Source organism: Theropithecus gelada, chromosome 11 (assembly GCF_003255815.1).
Source record: "Theropithecus gelada isolate Dixy chromosome 11, Tgel_1.0, whole genome shotgun sequence".
NCBI classification, from domain to species: Eukaryota; Metazoa; Chordata; class Mammalia; order Primates; family Cercopithecidae; genus Theropithecus; species Theropithecus gelada.
Window position 1 is genome coordinate 11,257,855 of NC_037679.1, and position 25,697 is coordinate 11,283,551.

Sequence of the window (25,697 nt, forward strand, 5' to 3'; positions counted from 1 at the left end):
ATTATCATTTTGGAAGATAAAAGCATGTGTTTGAAAAAAGGGCTTTTTTTTTTTTTTTTTTTTTTTTTGAGACAGGGTCTCGCTCAGTTGCCCAGGCTGGAATGCCGTGGTGCAATCTCAGCTCATTGCAACCTCCACCTCCCAGGTTCAAGCAATTCTTCTGCCTCAGCCTCCCAAGTAGCTGGGATAACAGGTGCCTGCCACCACACCCGGCTGATTTTTTTTGTATTTTTGGTAGAGATGAGATTTCACCATGTTGGCCAGTCTGGTCTCAAACTCCTGACCTCAAGTGATCCGTCAGCCTCGGCCTCCCAAAGTACTCGGATTACAGGCATAAACCACCACGCCCAACTTTTTTTTTTGAGACAGGATCTTGTTTTGTCATTCAGCCTGCAGTGTAGCGGCATGATTATAGCTCACTGCAGCTTCAACCCCCTGGGCTCAAGTGATCCTCCACCTCAGCCTCTGAAGTAGCTGGGACTACAGGGGTACGCCAACATGCCCAGCTAATTTTTAAATTTTTATTTTAAAGATGGGAGTCTCACTATGTTGACAGGGCTGGTCTTGAACTCCCGGCCTCAGGTGATGCTCCGTCCTCAGCCTCCCAAAGTGTTGGGATCACAGGCGTGAGGCACCCCAGTGGCCAGAAAACAAGCATGGTAAACACCAAGTAACATCTTAAGAGCGCCTGCTATTGGGGGTGGGTGCATTAACGGAGCTCTCGAACCCCTGTCTGCTCTGGGCTTACAATCTACATGGATAACCAAATGCGCTCCAGGAAGTTACACAGCACTAAAAATACATTTGCATTCATATTACACTTCACAGGTCACAAAAATCTTTCATATGACTTATCTCCTGTGATCCTCACAACAGCCCCCTGTTTATAGAGAGCATCAGAAAGGATGAGTGATGTTAAGGGTCACGCAGACAAGCAATGGCCGAATTACTAGCCTCCGAAGGACTGTCACCAGATTGGTCACCGTGGAGTACCAAGTAGTGCTGCTGCATAAAGGCAACACTGAGAGATGAAGCCCCTTTCTCCAGCATCTGTGTGGGTGGAGGGCCAGGGATCCTGTCTGTTACGCACATTGAACAAACTCAAGTTTTGCCATCCACTGGGCGTCCTGCAGCACAGCGGTGTGGGCGCATCTCCAGGACCTCTCCCTACGGGGTATGCCCCTCATCTTGTGGGGATCGGTGCTGCTTCCAGGCCTCTCAGTCCGGACTGAGTTGGGCACCCTGTCTGCGTCCCCGGGCCGGGCTCGCAGCCAATGACTCCGCTCGGCCTAGGGAGGCGGCCGAGAGCCCATCGGGCTCCTCCTTCTCTCTAGTCTCTATGGCGGAAGTGAGTTGTCCCAGCCGAAACACCACAGCGTTCTAGGTGGTGGGTTGAATGGACTCGTCCACATAAGGGGGATCATCATCACCATCAAATCTTAAAATCCAAGACATAACCACGAAAAGAGCAGCCCCCAGATAGAGAGCAACACATAACTATTTGTGTGTGCTCCTGTGACTACGCGGATGATGTGGGCGGCTATATGCATGCGAGGACCCGGCTAGCCGGGTACGTGCCCCCTCCGGGGCCACGGGATCCGGTGAGCCTCCCGGCGCGCGGGGGGCGGTGCGGCTTCCGATCCCGGCTCGGCCTCCTACCCAGGTGGTCTGGAGCCTGCCGGGAGAGTGGTGGCATCTCAGAGGCTGGTTGCGGACGGGGGTTGGGGGAGGTGGGAGCTGTTTTAACCGTCTCCCCCCTCTCCTGTGCCGGCGTGGGCATCCCCTGGGGCGGCGGAACGGGGGCCCTCCTCCAGCTTCCGAGTCCAGCCAGCCTGGGCGCGGGGCGCCGCCCCCGAGACACCCGAGGAGTCCGCTCTTCCCTGATTACGTGGACGGTGGAGGTTCGCTCGTAGTGGCGGCCGGGGGTACGGGACCCGGGCGGGAATTCCTTCCTGCGTCCGTCCCGAGTCTCTTGATATGAAGCCAAGTAAGCTTTCTGGTTTTGCTTTTAGCCGGCCTCTTGTGGTTCAGCGCCGCGCGGAGGTTGACGCGTACCTGCGGAGGTCGCACCTGGGCGTGAGGAGGAGGAGGAGGAAGGGCATGAGCCGAGCTTGAGGAATCCGTGCTCCAAACTCTACACTCAAGGTGGGAATTGGCGCACCCTGTGCTCCGACCAAGCTTGAGAAGGCGGCTGTTAACCTCTGAAACTCGGGGGGACCAGAGGGACGAGACTTGCCAGACCCTACTCTGGTGGGCCCTGCTGCTCACTGCTCACTGTGTGGTACAGGGGACAACAAGGTTTTCACGGACCAAATGTGGCTGCTGTGGGAAGGAGAATGGGGTTGGTCAGGACTGACTTCTTGGAGGAGTGGATTCTAAAATAGCACGTAGAGTGAGGGAGGAGCCCAGGCTTGGGGCACAAGTGAGATGTATGGCTTGTATGAACGATTGAGGGGGACACAAGAGGGAGAAGTCGTGGAAGAAAGGGAGCCAGACCAGAGCCAGGAGTCTCCAGATGGGAAGAAGACTGCTGGATGGAGTGGAACTGGAGGGCAAAACGAGCAAGAGAGAGCCCTTCTCATTCTTGATCCAAGCATGTAGAAGAAACTAATCTAGCAACCCCTGGAAGGACCTGGAATTCCTGGGTTGGGATGAATTGAGCAGCTGTTTTGTACAAAGTACTAGGAAGTACCATTATAGTGATGAATGGAATATAGTCTCTGCCCTATAAGCAGAATATAGGAATTGTCTGCCTAGTGGTAGAAACAAAAACAAAACGTGATGGTGCGTGATAGTACAGGTAGACGCGAGCTGATCGCCAGGTGAGAGGCAGAGCTGGCCTGATCTCTGTGCAGTCTACAGACTGTTGCCCTGTATCCTGTGCTGAGCAACAGTTTAAAAGGGGGCAGACACAAACTGAAATATATTTTTTATTTTCACCGTCTGTCAACCAGATGAGTGAAATACACTTAGAAGAGAGCTGCCAGGATTCCATGCAGATAAGATGTGATGTGGAACAGGCATGATTTTGAGGACTGGGGACCTTCAGCCTGTAGAAAGGGTGAGGGGGTGGTGGAACAGCTGCCCCTAAATAAAAACTCACTTGTGGAAAAGAGGTGAGACTTTATGTGGCTTTGGGTACCAAAACTAAAACTAAAAGTAGTTTGAAGCACTAAGAGACAGATTCTTCAGTAGAAAGAATAACTGGACTGGGTGCGGTAATCCCAGCACTTTGGGAGGCCGAGGCAGGTGGATGTCTTGAGCTCAGGAGTTCGAGACCAGCCTGGGTAACATGGCGAAACCCTTTCTCTACCAAAAATACAAAAAATTAGCCAGGTGTGGTGGTGTGCACCTGTGTTCCCAGCTGCTGGAGAGGCTGGGATGGGAGCCTGGGAGGCGGAAGTTGCAATGAGCAGAGATTGTGCCACTGTACTCCAGCCTGGGTGATGGAGTGAGACCCCATCTCATAAATAAAATAAATAAATAAATCAGAATAACTGAATAGAACTTCCTGAACATTGAGTGGTTGTTGTGAGAGCTAGTGAATTCCCTGTCAGGGGAAGTTTGCAAGCTGAATACTCTGAGTTATAAGGAACTTGTTCCCTCTCCCTCTGGGCATGTATTTAGTTATTTACTATGTTCTGATTCTCAAGTCTCTTGTCTGTCCTTCCCACTCCCTCTACCACTACTGTTGTATAGCCTTGCGTCATCTCTTGGCAATAACGATGTACTAATGAATACTTAGTGGATGTTTACTACTTGTCAGATACTGCTTTTAGTGTTTTATACATGCTAACTCATTCAGCCCTCAACCCTTTCAAGGTAGCCATTATTATCTCTTTTGTATATATGGCAGATAGGTGTTAAGTAACTTGCCCAAGATCATGAGCATGGAGCAAGTGGCAGACCTGGAGTTCCAGTCCATGTTGTATGACTTTCAAGTCATCGTTTTTAACCACTATTCTAGTGTATTTTACATGTGTTACCTTAATTCTCACTGCTATCCCCGTTTACAGATAAGTTCAGAGAGGTTGAGTTATTTGCTTAAAGTGACAGAGCAAGATGTAGATGAGGTGAGATTCAAACCCAGGACTCTAGGGCATGAAAAACCCCCACACCTGATTATGCTGCCTCCTGTAACTACATCTACTGTAGTGGTCTTTAACTGACTTCCCTGCCCAGCCTTTGTGCCTTAAATCCACAAGTTTTTACCCTGGAGTCTGTGGATGTGGGTGTCCCTAGAAATAGGTGAGATTTGGTATGTGTGTGTGCGTCATGTTTTTAAAGCCCAGCCTTCATGGCTTCATTGACTTCTCTGAGTAGTTTGTGACCCCAATACAGTTTAGAGCCATTCTTTGCCCTTTAGCCAGAGGTACTTTTCTTTTTTTTTTTTGAGTTTATTTTATTACTTTGTTATTTATTTATTTATTTTTGAGACAGGGTCTCACTTTGTCACTCAGGCTGGAGCACAGTGGCATGATCTCAGCTCACTGCAGCCTCAGCCTCCCATGTTTAAGTTATCCTCCTGCCTCAGCCCCTCAAGTAGCTGGGACTACAGGCGCCTGCCACTAGGCCCAGCTAATTTTTTGTATTTTTGGTAGAGATGGGGTTTTATCATGTTGCCCAGGCTGGTCTTGAACTTTTGGCTCAAGTGATTTGCCTCAGCCTCCCAAATTGCTGGGATTCATGTGAGCCACCACACCTGGCCCAGAGGTACTTTTCTGATGCACAGATTTGATCTTGGCACAGTGCGCTGCTCTTAGGACAGAGTTCAAATGCCTTAACCTGTTCATTCAAGGTCCGAGGAAATCAAACTCGTCTTTCTGTACTTCTTACTCCCACCCTGTACTCTCTCCATGGTGATAATGTTTAGTTGCCTGCTTTTCCTTCATTCTGTCAGCCTGAGGGCAGGGGCCGTGCTTGCCTTTGATGTCTAGTACCTGACAAAGGTTGCACAGTGAGCATCTGCTGTAAACTACACTGAAGGTTGTAAAATGGAATCCCGGCCTGTCGTTTGGACTGATAACTTTGAAGCTCTTGCGCTTTCTGATCCTGAGAGTCTGATCCTGAGAGTTGATGATTCTCTGATCCTGAGAGTTGGCAGTCTGTGCTGCCAAAATGCAGAGAAGGGCCAGTGGAGGCAGAGGCCGAGCTGAGCCTAGAAGGAAGTGAACAGATAACATGTGGACTATTCTTGTCAGCATTCTGACCTGGGCTCCTCTTGCAGGGTGGCCCTTGGGTAGGGTGAAGATCCCTTGTCTTTATCCTTGTTCCCCACCTTGGTGTGGGTTACTGGGTGCAGGATGAACTGTCGCTCGGAGGTGTTGGAGGTGTCGGTGGAGGGGCGACAGGTGGAGGAAGCCATGCTGGCTGTGCTGCACACGGTGCTCCTGCACCGCAGCACGGGCAAGTTCCACTACAAGAAGGAGGGCACCTACTCCATTGGCACCGTGGGCACCCAGGATGTTGACTGTGACTTCATCGACTTCACTTACGTGCGCGTCTCTTCTGAGGAACTGGATCGTGCCCTGCGCAAGGTTGTCGGGGAGTTCAAGGTAAGGGTGTGGCACAGCGGATGGCGGGGCCTAGGGTGCCCTCCACCCCAGCTTGCTGTTGAACCAGCCTCTTCCTCCTGAGTGTGTGAATCGGGTTCTTTCAGGTTCTGAGAAACAGGCGTGTTGAGAGCTCCTCTTCAGGGGAGGGCGTGTGTGTGCGCGCGTGAACGGTGGTGAGGGAGGGAGACACTCATAAATGTGCTTGGGGGAGAAGGAAGAACAGGAAGCTGAGAAGTGTTGGTGGCCAGGCCCCCTGGGGCCATCCTTGCTTCTGTGGTCTTGACCTTCTCTCTGGCTACAGCTCTCTCTGCTTCTGTTTCCACTTTTCCTTTCCCACATGAAACTCCCCCAGAGGGTGGCTTGCTTGGCTCAGGTGGCTGCCATCCACAGATCTGTTTTGGCGATGTGGCATTGTGTGCCTGGGTGGAAGAAAGATGTGGAAGGGACATGGCCGGCTGCTGCTGTTGGTCACCTCAGGAGGTGGAAGTGGTAGTGTGGTTCTCCTCTGGTCTTTGTTCAGAGTCACAGTGTTTGACCATTTCATTGAGTGGGTACTTTTAAATTTTAAAGTAGCGAAGATAATTTTTCTTTTTTCCTTTTTTTTTTTTGAGACACAATCTCACTGTGTCACCCCAGTCTTGAACTCCTGGGCTTGAGCAGTCCTCCCACCGCAGCCTTCCAAGCAGCTGGGACCACAGGTGTACACCACTACCACCACACCCGGCTAATTTTCGACGATTTTTTTTGCCAGGCCTGGTGGCTACGCCTGTGGTCTCAGCACTTTGGGAGGCTAAGGTGGCCAGATTGCTTGAGCCCAGGAGCTCAAGACCAGCCCCAGAAACATGACGAAACTCTGTCTCTACAAAAAATACAAAAATTAGTGGGACGTGGTGGCACATGCCTATAGTCCCAGGTGCTTGAGCAGCTGAGGCGGGAGGATTGCTTGAGCTTAGGAGTTCGAGACTGCAGTGAGCCATGATCATGCTACTGTACTCCAGCATGGGTGACAGAGCAAGACCCTGTCTCCAAAAAAAAAGAATTTTTTTTGTAAAGATGGGGTGTCACTGTGTTTCCCAGGCTGATCTTGAACTCCAGGCTGGTCTTGAACTACTGGCATGAGCCTAAAGGCATCTGCTCTGGGGTTAGAACACAGGGGAGCTGTGTGTCTGACTTTCATTCCATAAATACTTGCAGAGCCCTTCACTGTGTTGAGTACTGTGTGCTCATTGCAGGGGATTGCCCAGTGTCAGGCGAAAGCTGTCCCTCATTGTCCCGCCGAACCCAGAAAGGGCAAGTTCATCAGCGGTTTCCCAGTCACCCTCAAGAGCAGCAGCAACTCTCAGCTCTCTGTCCTCCAGGTGTCCGTAAGAGGCAGGTGGAGCAGAGTGGTGAAGAGCATAGGCTTTGGAGCCGCACTCTACCAGCCAGCAAGTGTGTGACCTTGGGCTAGTGGTTCCACTCAAAATTGGAATAGTAATCCTACCTGCCTCAAAGGGTGTGTGCACTGCAAGGACTGAATAAGTCAAATATGCCCAGTGTTTGGAACAGAACCTGGCACACAGTAAACATTAGAGATACTCATTCAAGGTTACTTGACCTTGGTTTGTCAATGAAGGAGAGCCTCTTCCCTGATGAGTGTGGTTCAGGATTTCAGGCATCCTTACCCTCTGGGTTGGCATTAACTCAGATGGAAAGGAGCTTCAGGGTCCTGGCTGCCCTAGGAAGAGGAGTATGGGACCACCCACCCCCATGGGGTGGCAAGGGCAGAATCATTGGACTGGATGGTCCTGTTTGCTTCTCAGGGAAGAAGAGGGAGAAGCACCAGGTCTAGTCTGTCCTTCAACTTCCCTTCCCCATTCTGTTGCTTGGTTTCCCTCTTTTTGAGCAAGGATCACTGGGCTCTACAGTTCCCTCTTCCTGCGCTCATAAAAGAGACTGTGAACTGGGCCCAGTGGCTTGCAACTGTAATCCCAGCACTTTGGGAGGCTGAGGCAGGAGGATTGCTTGAGCCCAGGAGTTTGAGACCAGCCTGGATAATGTAACAATACCCCATCTCTAATAAAATAAAAAAAATTAAAAATTAGCCAAGTGTGCCTGTAGTATCAGTTACTCAGGAGGCTAACATGGGAGGATCGCTTGAGCCCAGGATTCTGAGGCTGCAGTGAGCCATGATTGCTCCACTGCCCTCCAGCCTGGGTGACAGAGTAAGACCCAGTCTCTTTAAAAAATATCGAAAGAATTATGTTTAATTGGCAGTGGAGAAGACAAATAGTTTACAGGGGAAGAGGGAGATGTTGATGAGGTGATTAGAACATTTTGAAGGATATAGGCTAAAGGGGTGGTGTGGAAGGAGAAGGCCCTTAATGCAATGTAAAGGCGAAAAGCAAGGATTTAGAAATCAGACAATCCAGATTCAAACCCTGGTCCAGTCATCCATAGGCATGTGACTCTTGCAAGTTACCTTACTTCTCTAAGCCTCATTGTGCCTTGGTGAAAGCTCATGGGGTTGTTGGGAGGAGCCAGTGGAATTGTGTATGTTAAGTTCCTGGCACAGAATATGTGCCTGCAGACCAGTAGTTATTCCTGTAATATCAGTTCTTCACCAAGCTGGAGGAATTGGGCGTGGAGACAGATTTTGTTGGTTTGCTTGAACTACACAATTTCAGGTTGGCAGTTTGCTGTGTCACTTCACCCAAATCGTTTACCCTTTCCCAGTCTTGTTTCCTTGCCATCCCTGGATGATTACTAGAGCTAAGAGAGCATAATTCCCTGGGGTGTGGGAAGCAGGCCCTCACAGGTGGGAACTCAGAGGCCTTGGCATGCTCATTCGTTCCCTTCTTCCCCAGGATGCGCTGCGCAACTCTGGTGGTGATGGGCTGGGGCAGATGTCCTTGGAGTTCTACCAGAAGAAGAAGTCTCGCTGGCCTTTCTCAGACGAGTGCATTCCATGGGAAGTGTGGACGGTCAAGGTACATGTGGTAGCCCTGGCCACGGAGCAGGAGCGGCAGATCTGCCGGGAGAAGGTGGGTGAGAAACTCTGCGAGAAGATCATCAACATCGTGGAGGTGATGAATCGGCATGAGTACTTGCCCAAGATGCCCACACAGTCGGAGGTGGATAACGTGTTTGACACAGGCTTGCGGGACGTGCAGCCCTACCTCTACAAGATCTCCTTCCAGATCACTGATGCCCTGGGCACCTCGGTCACCACCACTATGCGCAGGCTCATCAAAGACACCCTTGCCCTCTGAGCCTCGCCGGATCCCTGGGAGCTCCTTGATGGCTCCCAGACCTTGGCTTTTGGGGATTGTACTATTGGGCCTTTGGCTCTGCTGCCTGCTTGGGGTCGTTGGTGAGACTTGGAAGGGGCAGCCCCCGCTGGCTTCTTGGTTTTGTGGTTGCTAGCCTCTGGTCATCCTTTTAATCTTTGCTGACGGTTCAGTCCTGTCTGTACTGTCTCTCCATAGCCCTGGTGTGGTCCCCCTTCTTTCTCCACTGTACAGAAGAGCCACCACTGGGATGGGGAATAAAGTTGAGAACGTGAGTTTGGGCTGAGCCATCTCTCTCTTTTCTTGTTTCTGCCCTGATGTGTTAACACTTTCTGGCATTCCTCTGAGGACACAGGTGTGTGTGGAGGGCATTGCTCCAAGATGAGAGGGGTGGGTGGATGGGATTAAAGATGTATTAAAATGGACAGATTTTGCACTTGACTGGCTATTCACACAAAGCAGGTGTTACCCAGATGTGGCCATAGCCAATCCCATGAATGAAGGTGCATGGTAGGGTGAGGGTCTGTTGCTTTTGGATGTGACTGAGCTGCTCCTCCCTTTCCCCCCCACCAATCGACTCCCTATTTCAACACTTCCAAACTCACTTTCCTCTTTTATTTTTTGTAAACTTTTGTTTTGCAGATTATTTTATCACCCAGGTATTAAGCCTAGTACCCATTAGTTATTTTTCTGATCCTCTCCCTCTTCCCACCCTCCAGAAAGCCCCAGTGTGCGTTGTTCCCCTCTGTGTGTCCATGTGTTCTCGTCGTGTAGCTCCCACTTACAAGTGAGAACATGTTGGTTTTCTGTTCCCGTGTTATCTCCACCTTTTCTAAGGAAGCTATGACATCCCTGGCCTTTATGTTGTCTGGTCTTGCTTCACCGTGGCCCCAGAGAGTACCTTCTCTGTCTTCATAGAGCACACAGATCCCCATGTGCACCAGAAAGGTTATTTGATGTGGGTCATGTCTGGAGACAGATTGGCCAACTTGAGACAGTCTGGTATCTGGTGACACTTCTTCCAGCTTGGGCTGGTCATTGCCTCCATCACTCACATTCATTTCTACACCCGCATACTCATCGATACAGTCCATGCTTTACAATGCTTTTTGGCTGCTTCTGGGCCAGTTCTAACCAGACTAAATGAGGTGTGTGTAGGGAGGGATGCTAAGGGAGAAATGGGGTGGGAGTGGGGTATCTTGTCCATGGTCCTGGAGCAGTGTAGGTAGTCAGGATGACCAGGAAGTGTTTGCACTTGGAATGCGCTTTTCCCATTCCAAGTTACCCTTGGCCATGTGATGTTTCTACTCTTGATCTCTGGGTCATCAGAGAGTTGGAGGACTCAGGAGGGGGGTTTATAGTTGAAGAAGGCCAATTTCTAGCAAGTCCTTGATAGCATATGACACCCCACTTGGCCTGCTGCAGTCTGGGAACTCTTCTTGTTTTCCTACCAGACGGCCATCAGCTAATCTAATCCCTTCTGAGGGGACTGGTACAGGTGTTGGCTGGCAGTGACTTTATTTTTTAAAAGAGGACTCAAGGCTTGCTACAGAATTTGCAACAGAATTTGCAACAGAATTGTACAAGAATTGCTACAGGTCCAGCTACAGACCTGGCAGGAGGGTCTTGCTTCTCTGTCCGCTTTTCCAGTCTCTCTGCTTTTCTGCAGCTGAACTCTGCTTCACTCTCCCACCCTGGCTTGGCTGTGGGACACCTAGCTGGCAATGGGCCACCCTGGTAGACAGGACAGTAATATTCCCCTCCCTTATGGCATTGCGATTTTCTGAAGTGGGGGACTAATTTATCCGGAGTCAGGACTGGAGTCCTGGTGGATCAAATCTGTGCTCTCCCATTGGTCTGTAAATGTGACTCTCCTTGGCCTATGGGGCCTGAGAAAAGGAGTGGAGGTGGGCCTTGAATTCCCCATGCTCTGCTCTGCTCTGCTGTGCCTGAATGTCCCCCTGCTGTGGAGTGTGCAGGAGGCGTTGGCCTGCTTGTCCAGCTCCAGGAGGCTTCCGAAGGGGATGATGGACGAGGAAGGGTGGGACTCACTCTTATGGCTGCCCATGTGCCTCCTGGCTCAGCAGCCACCTGGGCCCCCTAGCACCATAGAACTTTGGTCTCGGGACAAAAAACTGAAGAATGGGGACAATCACCTTTGTCTTGTGTCCTGCTCAGAGGGGCAGCACCCCAGCCTGCAGCTGGGATGGGGTCTGAGGATCTTCTCAGGGCTCTGCCTAGGTGTACCTCTTGGCCCACTTTGCGAAGGGGAGGGACTCTTGGGGACATGGCTTCTGGTTTTGGCTGACTGGACTCGCATGGGGGTGCCTGTGGGCCTTGGGGATGAGAAGAAATACGATGGGCCCAGAGTCTGGGCCTGTGGAGAAAGGGCCGTAGCCACAACGGCTGGAGCTCTTTGTCTAGGAAGTGCCCGAGCGCTCTGTGCAAGGGGTAGGGGCGTAGGGCGCCTGGGGTCCGCCCCTTGGTTCCCTCCCCCCGACGCAGCCTCCGGCCCGCCCGCCAGTCTGGGCTCCCGCACATCTGGCGATCCCGCCACATCTGGGCAGCCGGCGCTGGAGCATGAACGGCTCTCAGGGGGGCGCGGCGGCTCAGGCCGCCTGGCTGAGCTCCTGCTGTAACCAGTCGGGGTCGCCGCCAGAGCCCCCCGAGGAGCCGCTCGCGGTGCAGGCGGCGGTGCTCGGCGTGCTGTCCCTGCTGGTGCTTTGCGGGGTCCTGTTCCTGGGCGGCGGCCTCCTCCTCCGCGCCCAGGGCCTGACAGCGCTGCTGACCCGCGAGCAGCGCGCGTCCCGCGAGCCCGAGCCCGGCAGTGCCAGCGGAGAGGACGGCGACGACGACGACTACTCCTAGGCGTCCAGCTGCGCTCGGAGGTCGCGGCCTCCAGGCGGCCCCTGACTCCCAGCGGTCCGGAGCATGCCCGACGGCTGCTGCGGTCGCAATCCCTTACCCGAAGCGGCGCGCCCCACACAGGTGAGAGGGAGGGTAGCGGGAGTGTGGGCGCGGGGGTCCGGGGGGCTACAGTAGCTTCCTTACTGAGGAGGCTTCTTGGGGCGCAGCAAGGCACCTGTCTGGGGAATGGGCTCTTCAGCGACTCCGATTCCCACCTCTGTATAAGTCCACGGCCGGCCCGTGGGGCTGCAGCCACCCAGGTGTGCGGAATCAGGAGGAGGCCGCCCCACCCGGGGTTGTGTCTCCTGCAGCTCCGGCCCCCTCCTCCCATCTTAAATGTTCCAGCATTAAGCTTTTTTTCTAGGAACAGAGGCTGCTGTGTAACTGTGGGGTGGTTGTGGAGGCAGGAGGATGACAGAGGAGGGAGTCTAGAGGCCACAGTGTGCTTTGGGGGCTTCTTCCTTAGTCCCCACCCTCAACCCCACGGTCTGCATCTGCCCCGGCCCCTATAGGCCCTAGGCCCAACTCTGCGGGCCCCAGCACTGCCCACTCCACGGGGCTGAGGAGATAGGCAGACAGCACCAGCCTTTGGCCTCAGCTGCCTGAAACCTTTTCCCTGGAAGGGGGCTTGTGGGAGATTCCTTGCCTGGCCTCCCTCTTGAGACAGGGAGAGGAGTGTGGTCATGTTTGAGGGCAGAGCCAGGGGCCTGGGTGGCCCTGGGGAATGGGGAGGTGAGTGGAAGGCCCTTCCCTGGACCCTGCTCAGGTCGTGGGGGCGGGGGGGAGGGGGTGAGGGGTGGGGGAGTAGATGTAGCCCAGACAAAGAGCTTTGTGTGGTGTGTGTTGCGGGGTGTGGATGGCAGGGTTCCTGACAGCTGGGGGGCCTCAGAAGCGCTGCTCCAGGAAGTAGGGCTGAGGACTCCCAGCTGTGGTGGCTCTGTCTGGGTGTCTCGCTCTGTCTTTCCAAGGACAGGAGCCATCTGGAGGGAAGGGCCTGGGTGGCCTGAGGACAAGGTAACTACAGGTGAAAGCCACCTGGGACAGCCACAGGGACTGGAGAGGCCTTCTCTGTTCCTTCCCTCTGTTCAGCTTTGCACCTAGGAGCCCCTGGGGGTTTCTGTGGGTGGAAGTGTTTGTTTGTCAGGCCTCTCTTGCCCCCTCCCCGATTCTGGAGCCCCTGCCCTGCTTATCTGGGGTAGGGCAGGGTCCCAGTTTCTATCCGAGAAACGAGTCAGGCTGGGTGCCTGTGAGGGGCAGCGGGAGGATGCGGGCAGGTGCAGCTAAGCAGCTGCGAAGCTGAAGACGACGTGTGATCCCTGCCCAGCAGCCCAGGATTTGGCGCTAATCCTGGGCAGCGGCGCCACACTGGCCTTGCTGAGCCAGGGACTTCTCACCTCAGGGTCCCCTCCTATCCCCTACCCTGCCCCCTAGGAGGGAGGGTTGTCCAGCGCCCTGAGGGGTGTGTGTGGTGTGTCTGTTACTGCACCTGGCACAAGCAGGGGGTTGGGCCCAGGGGACATTCCCCCCCTCCCTTTGCTGGGGGAGAGGGTGGGAACTTCCTCTCTTGATTATACCCGGTTTCACCCAGCTGCCTTGCCTGTCACCCTCTGGCCCCACACTCCTCTCCTTTCCCAGCTGGGAGAGAGGGTCTCCAGATCACTGGGAACCCCTTCCTTTTACACGTGGGGAAGCTCAGAGAACAGTAAGTGACATGCTCACATTAATGACAGAGCTGGAAGCAGACCCTGGCCCTGATTCCAAGTTCAAGCCCCATTCTGGCGCTTGGGGGCCCCTCTTGCTCTGTCCTCTTCCCTTCCCTGCTTTCTCATCACTCTTGAGATGCTGGTGCAAAACGCGGCCTCTCTTCATACATTTGCGAATCAGGGATGGACCCCCAAACCCCTGTGTCACTGCCCCCTTCCCATCCCGCTTCCCTGGGGCCCTGCCTACCTTCTTGCTGTGGGGAGCAGTCTTCCAGATGCCGGCAGCAGCTCCTCAGCCAGCTGGGCTCAGCTTTCCTGGCCTGAACCTGAGGGGGGATGGGCTTAGAGGGTCAGCTGGAATAAACATCCGTGGAAAAAACATCCCAGCGGTCAGAGCTGAGGGATCAGGGCCGAAGGCTGATGACCTTCCGTTTGGCCTTTGGGCTCAAGTTGCCGTGGTGTGAGGGTGTAGAGTGATTTGGTGTTAGGAAGGGCTGTGCCCCCAGCATCATCGTGTCTGCTCACACCCAGGACAGGGCTGGGGCAGGGGTGTAGAGGTGGGGGCAAAGGCTTTCTTCATCCAACTTCCTCCTGTTGCTGTTTCTGAGCCTAGTGCTTGGAGGGCAGGGCGTGGGGTGTGCCTGGGACCTCAGTGTTCCTACGGGAAAGGACTGAGATGTTTGCCGTGGAACTCTGACCCTGGTCAAGGCTGTCAGGCTGAGTGGGCAGGAAAGAATGTGGAAAATTGGGAAGTGGGTGCTGCTGTTACCCCATCAGGCTCCAGCTGGGAGTGAGAGGTGGGGGATGGGTGCAGGTCTGAGTGCCAGGGAGAGAAGCCAGGCACCTGGACTCCTAGCCAGCTCACTTAGCCTGCACTGTCCATAGGGGAAGGGCTGGAGCGGCTGATGGGTTCAGATCTTGCCCTAACCTTCCTCCAGCCCCTGAGATTTTCCCTAAGCTGGGAAAGGCTGTGAGAGGTTTATGGAGTCCATTCCTCAGTCTCCACATAGTGCAGCTCCCTCTCCAACAAAGACACGGGGGTGGCTCTCTCTACAGATTCCTGAGCCCCGCATCATCTGCCAACCAGAGAGCTCTCCTGCTGCCGCTCTGGGGGTCCCCTGCCACCTTCAGCCCATTCTTGCTGCAGATGAAAGACTGGGAGATACCTGGCTTATGGTGAGACCTCAACCTGGGATCCTTGCACCCAGCCGCTGCCTCTGAACTGCTCCACTGGACCTCCGGAAGTACTCAGTGTGGGCCTGGACTTGGGAGACTTGCACTCCCAGCCCACTTGGGACCTGCTGCATGTCCTGGGCACTGAAGTGGTCACACATCCTGGACGCCTGGTGCAGCAGGTGCTGGCTGTGCCCCCTGCCTTCTGGCCTCTGAGGACATGAGTGCAGCACTTGTCCTGTCAGGTGTGAGGCAGCAATGGTCTGACAGTGACCGGCCCCTGCTGCAAGTCAGTGCCTCCCATTTGCAGGCCTGCAGTGCCCCCACAATCCAGGAATGCTGCATCACTTTCTGTGGCCTGTTATTAAATATGCTGGTAATGTAAGCTTCAGGTCTACAGTCTATGTCTCCAGCCCTTGACTCTAGGAATTAATGGTTTGTTCCCCAACTCTCCTCCAGTTTTACCTGTTTCTAGCAGATATAGCAACCCCAGCCCCTGTCCCCTGGCCTCTCCTCAGTGGTGGCTTTTCCCCTTGCACCCTCAGATCCACATCTTCCCAGGGTGGGTGTGAAGTGGGGCAGAAAGCCACCCTCACGCCAGCACTCGGCTGCCGCCCTGTGGCCAGTGTGGGCAAGAGCACCGCTTCATTCAACCAGTCACTGTTGGGGTCTGTCTCATCAGAGTCCAGCCTGAGCCTTGGCTTTGAGATGAGAGTGGGTTTCGTGAGCATGTGCATGGAATTCTAGATTGCAAAACCTTCCTAAACCTCAGTCTTTTTGTTTATAAAATGTAGGTGACAATATCATAGGTTTGTCATTGATCAAATTGGTAACATGCTTATTTATTGAAAAAAGTCTTTCTGCCTAGTAATCATCCTGTGGCATAATTATTTTCCCTGAACCTGACCATCCCTAGAGAGGAGAGAAGAGAAGAGGAGAAAAGAGAAGAGAAGAGGAGAGGAGAGAAGAGGTATAGAACCAACCCTCTATTCCTGGGAACACTCATTTTATTCTCTTTTCCATGAGTATTTACTGAGTGACTGCTCCGTGCCAGGCATTCTCTGGGACGTGGGGATGAGGAAATAAATAAGACAGGGCTGGGCGCGATGGCTCACACCTGTAATCCCAACACTGTGGGAGGCCGAGGCGGGTGGATCATGAGGTCAGCAGTTTGAGACCAGCCTGACCAACATGGTGAAACCCCATCTCTACTAAGAATACAAAAATTAGTTGGGTGTGGTGGTGCGTGCCTATAATGGGGAGAATTGCTTGAATCCAGGAGGCAGAGGTTGCAGTGAGCTGAGATCCTGCCACTGAACTCCAGCCTGGGTAACAGAGCAAGACTCCATCTCAAAACGACAACAACAAAAAAACCCACACACACACACACACAAAAACAAGACAGAAACCCTGCCCCTGAAGAGCTCACAGTCCAGTAAAGAGTGGTGCTCGCAAAACTGAAGTTAAAATAGACGATGAAAAGAGCCCAGAGTGACAGAGCCGAGAGCAGAGAGTGAGAGCTCTGCTGGGATTAGCAAAGCACAACTCACAGAGGAGGTGGCGTCACCACTGGGCATTCGCCTGGGCAAGAACGGGGCAAGAGCATTTCAGGCAGAGATTTGGAGGTGTGAAGCAGCAAGCTTCAGAAGCAGGGGGGCTGGGGCAGGGTGAGTGAGGGAGGTGTGACCAGGGTGGTGGGTAGGGCCAGCCTGGGCAGGAGTTGGAGCTTACCCCAGGAGCAGTGAGGTGTCTGGAGGGTTTCATGCGGGAAGTGACATGTTAAGATCTGGATCTTAAAGAACTTGGCGGTAAGTTTGTGGTGGCTAGAAGTAGAAAGGAGGCAAGGAGGCTGTTGTCAAAACCCAGAAAAAAATGATGATAGTCGCCTGGACCAGAGGTAAGAAGAGGGACAGGCCTGGGACACCAGCTGTGGTCACTGGTTGGATGTGAGGGATGAGGGAGAGAGAGGAGGGGAGGACGATGTTCTGGTTTCTGGCCTGAATACTGTGTGTGCGATGGTGCCACCCACTGAGAGGATGTGTTATCAGTTAGAACTTTTTTGGTCTGAATTTATAGAAAACCCAAACTATATTTGGCTCAGGCAGAAGGGAGTATATTGGCCCATGTAACTGAAAAGTCTAGGGGTGGTTCTGGACGCAGGCCCAGCATGATTCAGGGCTCCATGGTGGGAGCAGGCCTCAGTTTCCCCTCTTCCTATAGCTCTGCTTGCCTGTGTCGGCTTCTGGCAGTAGAGCCTGGTGGTTGAAAGCAAGGAGTCTGGAGTCACGTGGTCTGGATTTGAATTCTGGCACCGTAGTTATTAGCTGCATGGCCTGACAAGGCCCTGAACCTCTCTGTGGCTCAATTCCCTCCTCTTTAGGTTGGGAAAAAATAGGGCCTAGCTGGTGCCATGTTTTGTTAGGATAAAGTGAGATCCACACATGTAGGGTGCTTGGCACATACCTGACACCAAGAAAATGCACTGCGAGTGTTGATGGTGTGTGTTCCCGGCCTCCACGTGAGGCAGGGCGTTGGCTTGAAGCCTCTCAGGTTCAAACCTATCAGGAAAAACAGAGGTCTTCTCCCATGTCACTTGGGCCAAACCCCGGGGTTTGCTGCTGTTGGGCCTGTTTGTGCTAACCCTGAAACAGTACTACGCTGAGAGTATGGAATGTTCTAGACTTTGGTAACATGCTGTACTTGAGTTGGGGTAGAGGTGGAGGGAACACCACAGACTGCAGGGTCCAAAGCAGAGGGGGCTGTCTGTGCACCAAATCTGGGCCTGTTCCATCCTGGGGTGAACAGATGGTGGGTGGCCATGAGATAACTCATGTCTGCTGCCGATGGGGCCATGGGCAGACGGGCAGCAGACGAGCTCAGCTGTGGCTCCTTGAGTTGGAGGGGAGCTGTCAGGTGGACAATGAGTGTATAGGACTGGAATTCAGCAGAGAGAGTTCTGAGCCCTGATGCTGCTGGAGGTGGAAAGTGAAGCTGCAGGAATGCATCAGAATGAGGCGAGGAGGCAGGGGATGGAAGACGCAGCCCTGGTGGACCACCACTTAAAGGTAGGGGCAGACAAGGAGTGCTCAGGGATAGGGGAGGGAGCCCGAGGAGTGGACTCTCTTGGCAGTTGAGGAAGAGAGGATTTCGGAAACTGAGGGGTTGGACAGGGGCCTCTGTACCCTGAGCAGTTCTGGGGTGCTGGGAGGGGACCTGAAGCCTGGAACCTTGGAAGGAAGAAGTGGGGAAGCCTTCCGCCCAGCTGAGCTGCTCCCAGCACTACCCCTCAGGCTCTGAAAAACGCTCCACACAGAGGAAGATGGTGGTGCAGTTGCCTCTGGTCTGCAAGCCCACTGCAGGGTGAGGAACAGACTTATTAGAATATACTCCTTCATGCTGTGTGAATGCTTTCCCAGGCACTTGTCTCACCTAGGCATAATAAGACAATAAAAAAATAAAACAAACACACAAAAAGGATCTTCATCCTGCTCCACAGCTGCCAGGCTGCCCTTCCCAGCCGCAGCTGACTTCCGCGAGGCTTCTGTGAGTCCTGCCAAGAGGCCAAGGCTGCAGCCGCATGCCCACACCCACCACTCCTCTGGGTGTTCACCTGCCCCGGCTCAGAGCTGTGGCCCCTCTGAGATCCCTCCTTGAGAGGCTGTGCTTTATGGCCACGCCTTCTACTCTTTCAACCTGCTCACTCCGACATTGTCACTCTGGTCCCTTGACCTCTTTTACCTCTGCTTCCTCCCTGACCCTCAGCCCCTTCCCAGCTGCCCCATTTCCAGTGTAGATTGCCTGGTGCATTACCTCAGTCACTCTCTTGCCCATGTCCTAACTTCACTCCATCCACAGAACCGTCCCGGTGAAACCTCATCCCTGGATGACTGCAACTCTCTATCCTTTGGACTTTTACCCAGGCTGCTGGGTGCCCCCAAAGAGTATCACACCCTTGAGCAGACTGATGGCACTGAGAATGGTCACTGGGTCCCGCTGCCTGGCCCTCGCTGCAGCCAGCTGTCTCCCCTGCTGCATGACTGCAAGCCTTCCCCGCTCTTTCAAACCTGACCCTCCCACCTCCCAACTCTGCTCAGGTGCCCTCTCCTCCTCCTACTTCCCACGGAAAATAAGTGGGCAGAGGAGGGCTGGGCCTCCGCCTCTGCAGCCCCTCCACCCCGGTGCTGAGCTGCCCCGCTTCCTCCTTAACTCAATTCTTCAGTTGCTCCTCTGTTGGCTGTCGCGTCCAAGCACACTCCGGTTTCTGCCACCTTAAAATAGCGCTCTTTGCACCCACTGCCGCCTCCGGTTACTATCCTATGTCTCACTTGTCTTTACAGCCAAACTTCTCCAAAGAGTTACCCACGCTTGCCGTCCCCACTTCCTTGCCTCCTGTTTATGTCTCCATCCTCTTCATCCTGGCCTCCACCCCAGCTAAGCTGACGGCCAGGTCTTCAGATCCCCTGGGTGGTTGCTCCAGAGGCTGCTCTCCCGGCCACGTCTGCTGTGGCTGGCCCCTTCTCACAGCTCTCCTCCTCCTGTGGCAGTTCCCGAAGAAGATCGGTGCCATCAACAGGAGAGGATGAGACTGTGGGCTCCAGAAGAACACTGCTGGGGCTTCCCCCTGGGTCTGCCACTTGTTGTGTGAGTTAAATCCTCTTCATCCTTAGGAAAATGAGATAGTGATCATACCCACTTGGCAACACTCAAACAAGATGAAGGGCACCTTAGTGTCTGGACACTGGGGCTCTGGAGCGCCTGCCAGGTTGAATCCAGGCTCCCTCAGTTCCTAGGCCTGCCCTTGGGGCATCTCCCCTCTCTCCTTGAGAGTCTTGTACCAGGGTTTCCTCTTTCCTCTCTCAAAACCAAGTTCCTCCAGGCTGTCTCCTAGATCTTCCCCTGGGCTCCCTGCCCTTCCCCTGCATGGAAATTGCCACCTCTCTGCCCATGGCTCTGAAATCAGCAGCCCCAGCCTAACCTGGCCCCTGAAGGCCACGTTAATCTTGCCACCCATTCTACAGATATTTTTGAGCAGCTACTGTCCCAGGCACTGGAGACCGTGTTGTACATGGGACAGAGAGCTCAAGTACTTGCTGGTGGGAAGGGCCCTTCCGTGCACCTGTGAGCAAATGCATGAGGTGCCTGCAGAGAGTGAGTGTGCTGCAATGGAAAGACAGCAGGGTGACGGGGTGGAGACCTGTGGGGGACTTTCATGAAGGTGGCCAGGGAAAGCCTCTCCAAGGAGGTGACACTTGAGCTGAGACCTGACCTGTGAGGTGACTCCAGCCAGGGAAGATCTGGGGCACAGTGTTCCTGCCAGAGGGGTGGGAAGTTACCGGGGTGGGAATGAGCCTGGTGTGTCTGAGGGGACACCAAGAGGCTAGTGCGGACAGAGAAGGACTGTGGAAGGTGCCAGAGCACACCCACAGCCAGGTTCTTCCCTCGGGAGCCATCTCCCTGGCAGGTTCTGCATCTTAGAGGATGGTTTCTCCACCCCAGCAGCTGTCCCGGATTCCCCTCCACAGCCAGTGCGTCACCAAATATGGTCCCTTCTGCCTGATGGAAAGCTTCGCTTCATGTCCCCGGCCGCCACCTCGCCTTGCACCTGGTCCCTGTGTCCCTTGGGGCTTCTCAGCCCACCCATCCTCCACACTGTTGTCAGAGTTGTGTTTAGCAGAGGAGCGTTCTGTCTGGCCACACTATCCGGTCCCTGTTTCACACTCTCTCAATGTGGTGTCCACTGCTCGTAGGATGGCGTCTTCTTGTGGCCCCTAAACTGCTGCCCTCTTGAGTCCCTGCTCCTGCATCTCTCACTACTGTCCCTCACGTGCTCCACCATCTCTAGTCTTCTGGGCCATTGAGGATGCTGTGCCCACCCTTCTGCCAGGCACCGAGTCTTCAGTGGCCGTGGAAGAGTGCTAGGCTCCAACCATTCACCCCTCATCCAGCCGCCACTGCTTGTAAAGCTTGTACTGCGTGCCAGGCACTGCTCTAGGCACCAAGGGAACGAAACTGGTGGAATTCCCTGCCCCTGTGCTGCCTGCTTTCTTGTGAGGTGAGACAGATGATAAACCACACAATTTAAAAATAGAGCCTGTCAGATGGTATATTAACTCCTGGGGCTGCCATAACAAATACCACAAACTGGGTGGCTTGAAACAGCAGAAATTTATTCTCTGATAGTTCTGGAGGCCAGAAGTAGGAAATCCAGGTGCTGGCAGGGCCATACTCCCTTTGAAACCTGTAGGGGGTTCAGGTGTGGTGGCTCACACCTGTAATCCCAGCACTTTGGTAGGTTGAGGTAGGAGGATCACTTGAGTCCAGGAGTTCAAGACCAGCCTGGGCAACATAGTGAGACCCCCTCCCCCATCTCTACAAAAACATTAAAAAATTAGCCGGGCATGGTGGTGCATGCCAGCTACTCTGGAGGCTGAGACGAGACTCACTTGAGCCTGGAAGGTTGAGGCTGCAGTGAGCCATAATTGTGCCATGCACTCCAACCTGGGCAACAGAGCAAGACCCCTGCCTTCAAAAAAATCAACAAACAAACAAACAAACAAACAAAAACCTGCAGGAGAATCCTTCCTTGCCTCCGCCTCGCTTCCAGTGGTGACCACTGGTGGTGGCCGGAAATATCTGGCGTCCCTTGGCTTGCAGCTGCACAGCCCAGCTCTGTCCCATCACGTGGTGTTCTTCCCATGTCTCTGTCTCCAAATTTCTTATGAAGACACCAGTCCTCTTGGATTTGGGGGCCCACCCCAGTCCAGTATGACCTCATCTTAATTTAACTAATTACATCTGCAATGATCCTACTTCCAGATAAGGTCACATCCTGAAGTGCTCAGGGTTAGGACTTTAGCACATCTTTTTGTGGGGGGACACAGTTCAACCTATGGAGCAAAGCAAAGCAGGGACGGTGCATGGAGAGAGCAGGGGAAAGGCTGGAATTTTAAATGGAATTATCAGGGAAAGTGTCGCCAAGAAGGTATTTGTTTGTTTGTTTATTTGTTTATTTATTTATTTATTTATTTTTGAGACAGAGTCTTGCTCTGTTGCCCAGGCTGGAGTGTGGTGGCATGATCTTGGCTCACTACAACCTCCACCTCCCGGGTTCAAGTGATTCTCCTGCCTCAGCCTCCTGAGTAGCTGGGATTACAGGTGTGTGACCACCACACCTGGCTAATTTTTTGTATTTCTTGTAGAGACAGGGTTTCACCATGTTGGTCAGGCTGAGTCAGGCTGGTCTCAAACTCCTGAACTCAAGTGACCTGCCCGCCTTGGCCTCCCAAAGTGTTGGGATTACAGGCATGAGCCACTGCACCCGGCCAAGAAAGTGTTATTTGAGCGAAGACCTGAATGAGAGTGGGCAATAGAGAGAGTGGGGAGGGGGCAGGGTGGAAGCACTCCAGGTCATGGAACAAGTGCTGAGACCCAGAGAAAGAAGCATGCCTGCTGTGGTCGGGGAACCACGGGGAAGTCCAGGGAGCTGCAGTGAGTGAGCAAGGGAGCACCGATGAGAACATAGAGAGGCTGCAGGTGAAGTGGGTCTTCCATGGAGAGCCAGAAAATGGACTTGTCTTGCACATTTTCTCAGGAAGCCACTCAGAAAGAGTGTGCTGTACCCAAACCAGAGCATCAACCTGAAATGATGGAGGCCTCTTCATGCTCTGGAAGAGAGGAAAGACCGGGCAGCCTGTCTCTTGAGTTCTCAGTTGTTGTTGGAAATCCATAGATGGCTGCAAATGCTTGTTGGCTGGAAATCCATAGATGGCCAGTGTGTGGGGCAGCTTCTTCTTGAATACAGGTCCCATGCCTGGCTCCCATCCTCACCATCCTCCCAATACACACAGAACCTCACTGGACGCCCAAGATGTACTTTAGTGAAGGATCAAGTAAGGGTTCCAAACCCACAAAGGTGATGAAGCTTAGCCAACTCTCTCCTTTCTTGTTTTTATTTTTGTTATTTTGTTCTTATTAAAACAGGGTATTACTCTTTCGCCAGGCTGGAGTGCAGTGGCGCAATCACAGCTCATTCTAATCTCAAACTCCTGGGCTCAAGTGATCCTCCTATTTCAGCCTCCCCAGTAGCTGGGACTACAGATGTGCGCTGCCACATCTGGCTATCTCCTTTCCGCCATATAGAGTTCCCTGATGTTTTTGCTCCACGGTTTCAGGTTTCAGGTGGCCATTCAGGGAGCTGTCCTCAGCCTGAGCCTCTGCTCTTTCTGCATGGGGAGCTCCTGGGGGCTTCAACTCAAGCTCCATCTTTGGAATCTCTCCTTGAGCAACCCAAACCCATTCACCCCTATGAGAGCTACTCTTTGTTGAAGTTGACAGTCTATGTGGTGAACTCTCCTCTTTTCTTGACTTTGAACCCATTCCTTGCAAAACAATCTGGCTCAAGGTGGCTGTGTCTCCTTCTTGGACTGGTTTGCATGATAAGAGCCGCTATATTAACTGGGAACTTCCTTGCCCAGGCCATCTGCTCAAATGCCAACTCCGTTAGGATGGGGATTTCTGCTGTTTTGCACTGCACATGGAGGACCATGGGGAAATATGTTATGGAACAAGGGGCACTGCCCCTTAAATTTTTCCTTTGATCATAGAGTGGGGAGGAGGGGGGAACTGTAAATGTATGATAGCTCCTTAACTTTCTCAAACAAAAATGTATAAACTCCCAGAAATGTCCTAGAATCTAACAGAGGCACATTAGAGTTGGTCATATGATATGCTGCTGGCGTGAACAGAAGATTTAGGGAAGTGTTAACAGCAAGGTTTAAGGAGGACCGTTGGTAGACTTACAGATATTGTCATGCTCATCTTTTGGATTTAGCAATAATGAAGTTTTGTGAGGAAATCAAATAATTCCAAAATGTTTTCAAGGCTGTCAATTCTTTAAATACCACTCTTCATGGATTTGCATTTTCTCCCAGTGTGCAGGCGGGATGGAGAGGGACATGGCCATGTAACTGGTTGAAAATTTGAACGGCATGCTCTTGTACCTGTGAGGGCGTTCCAGAGGCTATGAACACATTGGGAGCAGACTCAACCACTTCAAATGCACAGGTGGCTGGTGAATGGAAGCTTTGCTGCCTGCTGGTTCCCAATTTTGAATGTATCTTTTTGTTTAAAATGTCTTTGTTACAAACTAAATGTTACAAGAATTGTAGGGGAAATGAATTAAAAGTAGAAACAATATTTCATCCTTTGTCATTTTAGAGAAATGATGAATATTTCAAAACCATTTGTCAGAAAGCAGGGAGTTATGTCCCACTTCTCCTCCCCGAGAGACCAAGGTGGTGTTTCTTTCAGTGGGTTCCAAGGTCCCCTAGCACCAAGGGACTTTTGTGGGTGTTACTTGAAAAAAGGGTGGTTAATAACTTGAGGAGTTTGTGTTAAGCAAAGATAAACAGGCTTCTTTATTGTAGTTCTTTAAAGAGGCATTACTGTGCCAGTAGCGGGATGAATCTAAAAGAGGGAGAGAGGATTTCAAAGCAGATTTGGCCAAATAATTCTTTTACCTCCTTCTTTTTTTTAAAGGAGCATGTCATGGGACCACCATTCCAACAGACATGCTTTGGGAAACATTCTAAAACCTTCCCTTTGGAAGAGTACAAAAATTTTAGAAAACAAAAAACAAAACAAAACAAAACAAAACACATAAAACAAAACCATGCCACTTCAGATGCATTTCCTTTGCTTTGTCAGGACAACAGCCTAAAATTAATTTTATTTCCAAGGATCGTAATGCCATGTTACTAAACTTAAATTTAATTTTTTTTAGTAAAGTAGTTTTTTAAAAACTCTTTTAAAGAGTGATTTAGAGAATACACATTTTGGGCCAGGCATGGTGGCTCATGCCTGTAATCCCAACACTTTGGGAGGTTGAGGCGGGCAGATCATGAGGTCAGAAGATCGAGACCATCCTGGCCAATATGGTGAAACCCCGTCTCTACTAAAATACAAAAAAAACAAAAAAAGATTAGCCGGGCGTGGTGGAGCACACCTGTAGTCCCAGCTACTCAAGAGGTTAAGGCAGGAGAATCGCTCGAACCCAGGAGGCAGAGGTTGTCGTGAGCTGAGATCTCACCACTGCACTCCAGCCTGGTGACAGAGCAAGACCCCGTCTCAACAACAACAAGAAGCAACAAACAAAAAACCCCACACAGTTTGGAACTACAACTTACATGAAGCAAACCTCTACAGGGAGTGATGGCCAAGGATGTTCAATAATTTCACACAGGATGGAAATGTAGCCCCAGAATTTCATTTTTGCCACAACTATCTTACCCAAACTTTGTTGTACTCTGTGATTCTGGCAACTTGGCTGGTTTTCCTGCAGCATAGTTGTCACAAGGAAGGCCTGTTCCTTGCAGGTGAACTATTTTGTTTGCTGATCTCTGTGGCAGCCCAGCAACCCTGTTGTCTAAAATGAACTGACCCAGAGACCGGGGTCAGTAGCCTGGGCCATTGGCTGAGGTATGGGGATTCCGGGCCAAGCCCAGGGAGCCTAAAGGCCTGACTCGCTGTTTCTGCTGGGAAGTTGGCTGTATTGGCCAAGAGACTGGTAATGTTTTATTAAATTAATCAAGCTTGTCTTGGTATGTTTTTATCATGTTATACATTTGGAACTTTAGCTTCTGAGTTGTAATGCTGGCTTCTGTGGTTATGGCTGAAGATTGTCATGTTGGCTCTATTGCTGGACTAACATAATGGAAATGGACAGATTCTTTATTCAACTGGATTATCATTCAACAAAAGCAACCCTTTTGGAAAAATCTGGCTGGGTAGGGTGCGGTGGCTCACACCTGTAATCCTAGCACTTTGGGAGACTGAGGCAGGTGGATCACCTGAGGTCAGGAGTTCGAGAACAGCCTGGCTAACATGGTGAAACCCTGTCTCTACTAAAAATACAAGAATTAGCCGGGCATGGTGGTGGGCACCTGTAATCCCAGCTACTCAGGAGGCTGAGGCACGAGAATTGCTTGAACTTGGAAGGCAGAAGTTGCAGTGAGCTGAGATTGCACCACTGCACTCCAGCCTGGGCGACAGAGCAAGACTCCATCTCCAAAAAAAAAAAAAAAAAAAAAAAA

General features: G+C 52.3%; 1 protein-coding gene and 1 long non-coding RNA gene across 7 annotated transcripts; both read left to right on the plus strand.

The window, feature by feature from the left end:
• Nucleotides 1–905: 905 nt before the first annotated feature.
• ATG101 (autophagy related 101) lies at nucleotides 906–9,110 on the plus strand. Of its 6 annotated transcripts, none has more exons than XM_025403481.1 (4): nucleotides 906–1,601; nucleotides 2,013–2,145; nucleotides 5,228–5,555; nucleotides 8,402–9,110. In XM_025403481.1, the coding sequence occupies exons 3-4, from the start codon at nucleotides 5,304–5,306 to the stop codon at nucleotides 8,804–8,806; spliced, it is 657 nt and encodes a 218-aa protein (XP_025259266.1). In that variant the 5' UTR covers nucleotides 906–1,601; nucleotides 2,013–2,145; nucleotides 5,228–5,303; the 3' UTR covers nucleotides 8,807–9,110. The 6 variants fall into 6 exon arrangements, with proteins under 6 accessions (XP_025259266.1, XP_025259262.1, XP_025259264.1 ...); XM_025403477.1 differs by lacking the exon at nucleotides 906–1,601 and adding an exon at nucleotides 1,628–1,901; XM_025403479.1 differs by lacking the exon at nucleotides 906–1,601 and adding an exon at nucleotides 1,633–1,730.
• Nucleotides 9,111–16,331: 7,221 nt separating this feature from the next.
• On the plus strand, nucleotides 16,332–23,802 carry LOC112635413. The gene is made up of 3 exons (XR_003121905.1): nucleotides 16,332–16,415; nucleotides 19,152–19,248; nucleotides 23,538–23,802. It is a non-coding gene; the product is annotated as an uncharacterized LOC112635413 (long non-coding RNA).
• Nucleotides 23,803–25,697: the final 1,895 nt, after the last annotated feature.

What these genes read in the sequence shown, in the direction of transcription:
- ATG101 (XM_025403481.1), top strand. Translation starts at nt 5,304, where the DNA reads ATGAACTGTCGCTCGGAGGTGTTGGAGGTGTCGGTGGAGGGGCGACAG. An exon ending in AGGTTGTCGGGGAGTTCAAG is followed by an intron (nt 5,556 to 8,401) that starts GTAAGGGTGTGG and finishes CTTCTTCCCCAG; the next exon opens with GATGCGCTGCGCAACTCTGG.